Source organism: Branchiostoma belcheri, unplaced genomic scaffold, assembly GCF_001625305.1.
Source record: "Branchiostoma belcheri isolate BF01 breed outbred unplaced genomic scaffold, Haploidv18h27 scaffold77, whole genome shotgun sequence".
Taxonomy (NCBI): Eukaryota; Metazoa; Chordata; class Leptocardii; order Amphioxiformes; family Branchiostomatidae; genus Branchiostoma; species Branchiostoma belcheri.
The window spans coordinates 40,763-51,983 of record NW_017804431.1 but is presented as its reverse complement, the minus strand read 5'-3'; the positions used below and the strand labels follow the sequence as shown (position 1 = coordinate 51,983).

General features: G+C 37.4%; 1 protein-coding gene across 2 annotated transcripts in view; it reads right to left on the bottom strand.

Annotated features, from left to right (window-relative positions):
• Positions 1-9,297: 9,297 nt before the first annotated feature.
• The window catches only part of LOC109485632 (haloacid dehalogenase-like hydrolase domain-containing protein 2), a 21,692-nt gene continuing 19,768 nt past the window's right edge, over positions 9,298-11,221 (bottom strand). For both annotated transcript variants that reach the window (XM_019789322.1, XM_019789323.1), the window contains one exon: positions 9,298-9,443. In XM_019789322.1, the coding sequence (XP_019644881.1) occupies positions 9,334-9,443 (110 nt within the window). In that variant the 3' untranslated portion in view covers positions 9,298-9,333. The remainder of the gene's footprint in view (positions 9,444-11,221) is intronic.

The window sequence follows — 11,221 nt, the reverse complement described above, 5'->3', positions numbered from 1 at the left end:
GACTGCTGAAGCGAGACAATTACACATTTCTTGAAAAACACCGGAGAGATGTCTGCACGTTATAAGACGTTTCACATAGGGCAGGCAATGACAGAACGAACGCCCGAATCTCTCAGTGTCCACTTTTCTCAGACAGTCAAGAAGTGACTATCAGAACTGCTGAAGACAATTACACATTTCTTGAAAAACACTTGGAGAGATGTCTGCACGTTTTAAGACGTTTTCAATCTTCTGGTGGATGCAATACAAGGACTTGCAGGAAATTGTGGATACGGCAATTTGCGGCTGCAATAGCCCTAGAAGGAGTAACCAGCAATAACTAGGAGAGGACTGGAATTGTTGTCATTTCCCCGGTTATGTTAGTGGGGTTACGTAGAGGCCAAAGTGTTCAGAGGTACATGTGTTTTCCCAGTTTATGGCTAGACCAAGTGATGCCCCATCTGGTGCCATAACGAGTGTTGTTAGGTGGACTTATCCCCGCATTTATACGCTTACGAGCTGAAGGAAATGCCCTTTCTATTAATTCCCTGCCCGTTATACGGGCGGCCCTTCCGTAAGGGAACATCACGACTTCGTAAACTATTTCCTACCCTATCAGGCGCGCAAGATGTGATTTTTACCGCCGCTTAAAACAGCAAGTCATCAGCCCACAAGTTGATGGTCGAAAATAGCACCGCACTGCTCTATGCAATAATCCTTACCCTGCCATTGGGTGTAATATAGAAAGTCTAAAACCAACTAGACCGACTGCATGGCATACATGTAGTTTACAACAAGCGCTATAAAACAAAAGCAAGCTGCACATGTCGGCACTAAAAAATATACTTAAGATATTGCAGAGATATATAGATATACATATATAGATATACAAACTTGTCAGGCCACTGCAAATATTGTATATATATATAAAGATATAAACTATATTCATGTTGTCGCTTACATGTTATAGCCAGCGGCTTTAAACAGTGTATAATAGTACCTATATTGTAAAGCGTATATTGTTTTGCTGACTTATATCTCACTATATGATATGCATCAAGCCATTTTTTGAAGTTTAACAATCAAAAGGGATTGCTTTGAAGAGCCTTCGTTTGTCTAACTGAAAAAGAGCAATCGAGATCCTTATTTTTTAACAGAAATTGGTGTCCGGTTGAGAAATTTAGACGAAAGTTTCTAATTATACTCGAGGAGTTAACATGGCAAAATGACACACCAAACTGTGCGCGCATCCTATAGATACTTAAGTCTAGCAATATCAATATTTTACCAACATTGACTCCATATTGTCCATTGCACGTTTGTAACACAGTATATTATCATGTTCATGGTCGATAGAATGGAAACCATTTAATCAAACATTCGTCTAAAATATAAACGTCTGTCTGTAAAAAAAAACACGTATATCAGGGCTCGAAATTTATTTTTGGGAATAGGAGCACTGGTGCACCCAACCTAAAAAAAATTAGGTGCTCAAAAATTTTTTGGGTGCACCATAAAAGATGAAAGAAGTAGAATGTCAGCAAAAACTAATTATGTTTCATTTCTAAAGAAAAGTACTATGATTTTACTATTTTTCTGACACTTATATGTTGTATACTACTATACATTTAACATATAAAATGTAAACCTACAAAATATTTGGGTGTACTGGTGCACCCACAAAACAAAATTGGGTGCACAGCTCCAAATTTGGGTGCACTGAGGTGCACATGCACCCAGTATTTCGAGCCCTGTATATATTCCAACGGTATGTTATTGTATTGACATGTCATTTAGATGAAGTGGATTGTGTGAAGCAAGCTATTTTTTGTTGAAAAAAAAACTCTTCAAAATGCTGCCTTTTCTAAAGCTTCCATGTCATAGTATGCCTCACAAACAAAATGTAACAAGTAACGACTGTGACAGCTTAGTTTCAATGTCCCGTCAGTGTTAGCATTCTAAGTGTTGAACCACGTAAGTGTGCTACAAAGTGTATGCCAAGAACTGTTGAATACAAGACTTGTTTACGACATTCTTATAGCTCTCAATCACGTTCAAAACCGACTATCGTATATAATAAAATGGATATACCTTGTCCGTCAAATAGAAGAGACTCAAATCCGCAAAATTTGAAACAGCCTATGCTATGTACATCGTCGTCCGGCCATAGCCTTGCTCTTAAGGGTCAGTTCGCCCGGAAACAATAAATATCATTAATCTCCAAGCAGATCTTTGGGTGGCTGCAAAGACAGTATCAAATTGGCCAGAAAGTATCCATTTGCCACCCGTTAGGCTAACGTAAAAACAGATATCAGTACAAACTAGAGAAGTAACATTTGCAAAGCAAATGCATAATGTTTACCTTCAGACATGGTCTGATCATGAGCTATTAATTCTTACTCAAACACATTCACAATGTCATACATGTACATGTACTACTAGTATATGGTGACAGGAGCAGAGCAGACCATGAAATTGCAACATTATGTAACCCAACACCAGTCACCATGGTGAGAGACGTCAACAAATCATGTCATTGGTTAGGTCAGAAGTCACTGTTTTGAGAAGAAGAAAAGGAAGAAACTGAGAAAAAACAATATGTTTTCCTTCGGTAAACATGAAAAAGAGAGCCCAATAAAAACGAAAAAAAAACGCCAAAAATAAACCTAAACATCTGCTTTGAGAGTAAAATATCATATCGTTCTCAGTAGCGGAAAGTTTTGCTATAAATTCCAAAGAACTAAAAACATTTCTACGTAGGAAATCAACGCTTTATTCTTGTTGCACTGCATTTCATGATGGATATTTTCCAGCCTTTATGTGCTATATAAGCTAGGCGAATCAGAGAACTCATCAGTCTATTAATACTGATACCAGAGGGGCGTAACAACGCGATATTTTTATGCAAAGGGTTAGCAGATCAACGATACCGGGCTAATGTTCCTAACTTGGAAAGATTCCAAATGGCTCGTTTTTACGCATATGGCAATTTGCTGGACTACAGGAGATACGTGTAGGTGAAGGTGAACCCGTGCAAGCGAGGAGAATCCGGAGATATATGAAAGAACAACTCGGCATGGTTGACTTCTTTCTTATCCGCGATGTTCCGAGTATGTGATGAATCCCTGTCCCATTTGTATTGGCTAATTTCAACTGATTGGTATTAAGGGTAAAAGGGACGGACTACAAGACAAGACAAATACGGTACCTTGTCACCAACTCAGTTCTATCTGTAGCTATTAACAAGAGAGATAAATAAAACTTACTGCGTACTAGACCGTCTAGCAAGATGATATAAGATCCCAAGAAATAAACTGTACTGCGTACTACTTGCAGACGTGGAAGCTGTACGATATTGCAAGAACTAAAACAAGTATTAGGTATTTCGTCTACAGTAGAAAGAAGGCAAGCTTTCTGCCATTAAAACTGATGGCTATATCAAAATACTGCTGCGTAGAGTGGAATCAGAAATCCCTGGCGAAGTTAAGAGATCGTTGAGGAAAATAAAATCCACAAAGGGCTGATCGATAGCATTTTATGGCGTGTACAAATGCGCCGGTGTTGGAAAGACACCTTCAAATGACTTGGGCAAACTTAGGGAGTATCATTTACCAGGCGCGGACCCCTGCATAAAAGAACTGCTTTTGTCCATCGAAGCGGATCTGAACTCAATAATTGAAGATATCAAAAGCTGGCGCGGTCTGGGAGAGTTGGCGGAACGTGGCTAGAATGTATCGTCTGTCTTCGCTTCAGACTTAAAAGGACCGGGAAAAGGAGAGCCTCCGCGAGAAGACATTTATCCAGTGTGAAAAATTATGCAATTTGAAAGCAATCTCAATATTTGATCTACAATCCCTGTGCCAAAGACGCGAGGGCGGTGGAAAGTTTAATGCATTGTGTTTGGGGGGATTCTTGCAAATGGATAGGCGGGAGACATAATAGCAAAGGGGACTGTTTCAAATGATAGAAAATTCCTTTGTTGCACAAGGAAATTGTTACTCAAGCAACAGTAGAGAAGATATTGAAAATAGTTCTCAAAATCTATCCAGTTGCTTGAGTAACAATTTCCTTGAGATATCTCATTACCAGTGTAACTTTCATAAACGCACTTTGCCTATTATATAGGAAATCAGTTCTCCCAATATGTTTTCCTCTTACGTTTATATTATTCGCAACTAACTATGGACATCTGCTGATATTCCGTAATTATGTAATGATATACATAATAATAACTGACATGCATTCAGCTCATAAACAGTCATAATCGTCGTAGGCCGTCGTGCGATTGTAATGTATGTCGTGGTATTTCCAATATTTGAATTATGCTTAACCTTCTATTTCGATTACCTATTTTGTGTATTCTTATACTTGTTGTTATTGACCATGTAAATTTTGATGTTGTATATGTGTTTTTTGTATGGGGGGGGGCAACTTGTAAAGGTGCGTATGTACCTGTTTTGCCCTCCCTTTCACTTTGTGAAAAATCAAAATAAACAAATAAACAAATAACCGAACCAACGGCATACAAGGATCTAACATCTACAAGAATTTTTGGTACTAAGACAGTTTCAGGACTTTACAAGACACATGCACGACTATCCCACGAATGCACTCAATCGTACGACGATCGTACAACGAATGTGGCTATCGTCGTAGACGTGGCCCGAGAACACAACCCTTATCTTGTAGATTTAGATATACATGTAGGAGTGCTTGAAAAATAGCACAGGCCTGGGGCGTAGTAGTTTCAGAACACGATCTCCCCTAGCCTTGGTGCTGATAGTGCGGCGGTTCTGACATGTACATATTCATGGATTACTGCGAGCCGAAGTAAAGAAACACCGTGGATAGGCGCTAAAACCCATTTGAAAAACAAGCGCTGCTGTTTTCTGGCTTTGTGTTTTCTCTAGTTAGACCACAGCAAGTAAATTTTATGGATGACATCCTCCGCAGACTCCAAATCTGATGCGAGAGGGCGAAAAAAACAAGACGTGACAAAATTTTTTTTTCAAATTTTGAAGTCATAAAGCATTCTAAACAAGAAATGATACCTATATTGTGCTAACTTTACTGCCAACTATCACAACATACATTTATCACCGAAGCAACTTTGAAAAAGGAAAGTTTTCAATCATTGCACAAATTGATTCAGTGGGAACATATAAAAGGAATGAAATACATCACTGCATCAAATTAAAAGTCAAAACAATAAATCAGAGCCTTGTCTTGTCTCCTCTCTTCATGTTTATCTGCCATACATGTTCCAGCATGGCAAGGGCCAAGACATGCCATTTTGGGCATGTTGACCACTGTCAAAGAGCAACAAAATTTCTTGTTTTAAGTTTTTTCCAAAATCAGTTGAAAATCAATGCGCGCGCTTATGTCATCCATAAAAATTACTTGCTGTGGCCTTACCATGGTTTTTAAAATACGGTTTCCTGGAGTACTAGTACTTAGCCAAGGAGAAAAAGCAAAAGCATGGACAGTTAAAATCCATCTTACAAAGAAAGGCTATAGGATATATTGTTTGTTTTCTGGCTTTGTGTATTCTCTAGTTACCTTGATACGGATAGTACGGCTGTTCTGACACGTATGTGTGGATACCCAAACCTGGAGAAAATAGAGACCGTGGATTAACCGTATAAGTCCAACTAATAGCCAAACGCTGTTGTTTACTTGCTTTATGTACACTTTACTAGCCTTGGTTCTGATAGTACTGTTGTTGTCATAAGTATTGTGACTTATGTATGCTCTGAACAGGAACAACAAAGACCATGAAAAGACCGTAATGCTATAACATATCGTTTTCCACCACTGTTGCACTGTGTAGCCTAGTTGCACAATGCGTTATTCTTACGTATTACCCTCCTGTTACTTAGGCCACATCAATTTAATTTCTTGGTTAACGGTTTTTCTAGAAAAATAGTGGAGCGGGTGGGCGAAAAACAACAACAATAAAACGGGCCTAGGCATCCTATTATGGTCCAAAATGGTACGACAGGAGCCACGAAGTCAACACACCAGGCTGGTTCAAAAATTAAACAATGAATTTTGAACTTTTAATGATACCACTGCATTAAAATATGGAATAACTGTAACAACTAAGACGAAAAGGACAGTTTTTAACTGTTCAGGGCAAAATATGAGCATTTTGCAGTTGATTCTGATTTTTTATTTTTTTTTGCAAATCAGAAAAAAATGAAGCAGGCGAATCCGTTAAACAAGAAATTAAATTGGTGTGGCCTTATCAGTGACAAATAGATTGTACACATTCCTTAGTATGTGGTCATTTGTCTACTTTACCCTACAGCTTTTGTGGTAGCGAACTGAGAATGGATCAGAATAGATAGAAAGTAAATGTCCCCAAGGTTTTCCATTTTTCACCCGTAATGCATTTCTTTCACATGACACTAACAAATACTTTACTTTTTAAATCATTCATGGATATTTAGAAGTACAAACTTTGTAACAATGACTTAGGAAATACTCAGAATAAACGGAAATACCACCAATGCTCTTAATTATCATTCGTAACGTATAATATCTATCGTAGCCTCCGCTCGGTAGTATCCAAATAGATCGCCCTGTCATCTTTTACGGACGTTTCTTATTTTACCTTGCCACTTTTGCAGCAGGGAGTACGAAAATGCGTTCAATAAATGAAAGTTCGGTCAATGCCCTTCCATATTTTAGACTTTCATTTTGATTCCATCGCAAGTCATCTCAACACGGTATTACCTGGTCACATATTGGCCGGGACTTCTATATTTCTCTCGTTTTTATCTTCTTTTTTCCAGCTATTCCATTTTGCTGGTTCGCTTGCGTAAATTGCCACCGAAATGTAGGTATGAAGAGGCTATCAGTAAGCTGGGAACGGATTCTGAGGTCACTACGGAACATATAACACGTACGAATGTAACGTGCATGAAGAACGAACATACTCATCAGCTTTGAACTTAAACAAGTTAAAGGCATCCAGTACAGTTTTAGTGCTTGGAAACCCAATTTTTCAAAGCCAATATTCTAGTTATTTATCTACATACTGAGTTAATACCACAGTGTCCCAATGTATATTGACCCTCATGGAGCAAAAATTCCCGAAATTCCGACGTAAAAAGGTTACTGGAAGGGCCCTGGGCTGATTTTTAGGGTACCACCCAGAAAATAAAGGACTCATCTTGGGGTTTGTTTCTGCAGTTTTAAAAGCTCAAAGTATGTAATGCTGATTTAAATGTGAGGCAGTATGTGTCAATATCACAAAGATTGCCTTATTTAGAATATTTCCAGTTTTGCTGCCCTGAAATCGCATTGGATGCCATTAACAAACATGAACACCGTATCGGTGAAAATTAAAATTAGACAAGAGAAACAATTTATTCTAATTATTTTCATCCCTCCTCTTCTCTAGTTATCCCTCTTTTGATTTTGTTACACCCCAATTAAAAACAAAGAAATTACATTTGCAGCATAGATTAACGGTGGAAAATAAAATTGTAGGGGAGATACCTTGAAGTGACTTGTACTCCGTTGCAACCAGTGCAGTTTTTAGGGCTTGGAAATCAGATTTTTCAAAGTCAATATTCTAGTCACTTATCTACATACTGAGTTGAAACTACACTATCCCAATGTATATTGACCCTCATGGAGCAAAAATACCCAAAATTCTGACGGAAAATGGTTACTGGAAGGGACCTTGGCCGATTTTCAGGGTACCTCCCGTAAAATAAAGGACTCATCTTGGGGTTTGTTTCTGCAGTTTTAAGTACCCAACGTGTGAAATACTGATTGAAATGTGCTAATGTGAAGCAGTATGTGTTAATATCATAAAAATTGCCTTATTCAGAATATTTCCAGTTTTGCCGCCCTGAAATTGCATTGGATGCCTTTTTGGATTGAAATATCTTAAAAATCCAACACATCACTACTTCGTATTTGATAACTTCAACAACTAGATTATTCCGTCTGACATTTAATTATTGCAATGTAATTTTTCCAGGTCCCACTTGAGATGATTAGACGTTACTTTGCGGATGAGACACGTTATGGCTGTCACTTCTAATTTTCTAGACTGTAAAATAAGATTTGATAATATTCTAATGACTGTGAAATAAGATATTCTAGATTACAAATTATAAAATTTTCTGCATCCTTAAGATACGATGGGTATGGTGTAGAATGCACCTTCTTGATTGTTTGTATGTTTGTTTGTGTGTGTATACGTTTGTGTGTGTGTGTGTATATATATACGTTTGTGTGTGTGTGTGTGTGTGTGTGTGTTTGTGCGTGTATGTTTGTTTGTTTGTGTGTGTGTGTGTGTGTGTGTACGTTTGTGTATGTGTGTGTATATGTTTGTGTGTGTGTTTGTGCTTGTATGTTTTGCTTCGGTGTATGGGTATGTCATCAGTTATAGGTTTATCATTCGTGTACAGGCATATTTTTCATCTACATATTAAATCCATTTTGGCACAACATTTTCATCTACAAATCTCGTTGTGTCAACTCTGATTTCATTTCTTCATAATCCTTTTAGTTCTGTGGGTGTCTGATACCATTACTTATTCTGCACGTTAATATATTCTTAAGGAATGATATGCCTTCAAGGCATAACTTAGAAACTATCCTAAACATGACATGACGCTAATTACACAAAGCACGGCTGTCATTCATGCCTCAACAGTTTTGATTGTCCAGACTAATGCATTCCTTTTCCATATTACATACGGGAAGCCTTTTTTAATTCTTCAGGGGATTATATAACTGCTGTTTATAATATGTCTTGATGCCAGTGAATTGAAATCATCGTCATTTAAGCTCCAATGCTTTTGATATTCAGTGGGATAATAGAATAGCCTGATGTAAGGTCATCATTTAACATACATGTAGACACAGACACACACATATATTCAGACACATGTGTATGAAACTGGATGGGATATTCTTATGCTTCGTGGTACATTTAATAATATTTTATTAAAGATTTCATAACCGTTGCTGGACAAGACCTGATATATTGCAAGATATTTGTGTCTATGTTTGTACCTGTTAGTGTTTTGATGATTTTTACCTATTACCATTGGTATTAAAATAAATTTTCTCTCTTATTGTTTTCTCATGTAATATTTTGCTCCTAAATTTTGTGGACTCTTTTTTGTACCATTCTCTTATGTTGAAATCTTCCATTTGTTAAAATTTCATCAACGCTCACAATGACTTAAATTAGGACTTACACTGCTTCAGCATTTTCTACAACACTTTCCTTTTAGAATATCTTGTTAACCTTTAACACACTGAAGTATAGCCAATCATTTATTTACCGGTTTTATATAGATCACGAGATTGTCAGCAGGGTAAAGGTTAAGTTTGAAGTACTTTGTTGCAAATGTAGTCCACTGCCTGAGTGAAAGAGTCACATACAGTGGTGGGAGGGGGGTGGATTTTTTCCTCATCACCAGGTCTGTACTTGCCTGGAAAGACAACAGTGAAAAATTAGAGTACTAGTACTGTTAGTTATTTATGCTTGTGATAGCAAAAGTGACCATGTTCGTGGAACTATACGTTTGCAGTGACAGCAGGTGCAGGAAAAAGAAAGTTGGCAAATTTTTCATCTGCGGTAATGACAAGTTAAATACTAGAGAAGTAACATTTGCAAAGCAAATGCATAATGTTTACCTTCAGACATGGTCTGAGCTGTTAATTCTTACTCAAACACATTCACAATGTCATACATGTACTACTAGTATATGGTGACAGGAGCAGAGCAGACCATGAAATTGCAACATTATGTAACCCAACACCAGTCACCATGGTGACAGACGTCAACAAATCATGTCATTGGTTAGGTCAGAGGTCCCTGTTTGGAGGAGAAGAAGAGGAGGAAAAAACAATATATTTTCCTTCGGTAAACATAATAAATAAAAGTACCACAAAAAAAACGTGATTTACAGTATATGTCAGGGTTGAGACTGTAGATTTTAAAATATTCCCTGAAAAGATAGTCAGCACTTTTCAACTTTGATTCATTTCACTTTAGATCAATGGAATTTTGGACTTAATATTTACTTTTTCAGCAAGTCATGATAGAGGCAAAAACAACAAATGGGTTCATATATATACATAAACAAAAAGAAAAATTATAGATAGAGGCAAAAACAACAAATGGGTTCATATATATACATAAACAGAAAGAAAAATTATAGATAGAGGCAAAAACAACAAATGGGTTCATATAAATTATATACATAAACAGAAAGAAAAATTATAGATAGAGGCAAAAACAACAAATGGGTTCATATATACATAAATAGAAAGAAAAATTAGCAACAATATATGTTACCCCATGTGTCTATCACATGATCAAACCTGGTATTTAAACCATTTGTACACAAAACCTTTTGGATCAGCCTGTTTCACTACAACATCCATCACAAGATAAGAGCAATGTTCTGCTGACAGATGCCCTGAAATGGTTGAACGGCCGAGACTTTTTGAAAATTCAGCGCTAGTAACCGGGATGCCTTTGTGCAATCAATTATGCAAATGTGTCCAGCGATGGACGAAAGACGCAATCAGGATTCAAAAGGAGCCTGTGGTTACACTGGAAATAGTCCAACTATACAGCTTCTGTAATCTGCAAAGGAGCCCTTAGAACTGTGCGGTAATTACCCAATCATGAGTGCAACTGTGTTTTCTAATGATGGTCGGCTGACAGGGGAATTGGTCGGTCGGTGAAGTTAAAGCAGGAAAAAATTACTTCCTGTTGTAGCGCTGGATGGAATGGTGGAATAAAAGATCACATTGCATGGCCATTATTGGTCAGCTTGCCTCTACAGCGTATTATGTTGTGAAAATACCCTATACAATGCAATGTAATGTTGTATTCACAGCATTACAGCCAATGTATTGGACACATTGTGGTCCCCTTTCCTTGGGCCACACCAATTTAATTTCTTGGTTAACAGATTCGCCCGCTTCATTTTTTTCTGATTTGCAAAAAAAAATAAAAAATAAATTCAGAATCAACTGCAAAATGCCCATATTTTGCCCTGAACAGTTGAAAACAGTCCTTTTTTTTCCTAGTTGCTACAGTTATTCCATCTTTCAATGCAGTGGTATAATTAAAAGTTCAAAATTCATTGTTTAAATTTTGAACCAGCCTGGTGAGTTGACTTCATGGTTCCTGTCGTGCCATTTTGGGCCATAAGAGGATGCCTAGGCCTGTTTTTTTTTTCGCCCGCCCACTCCA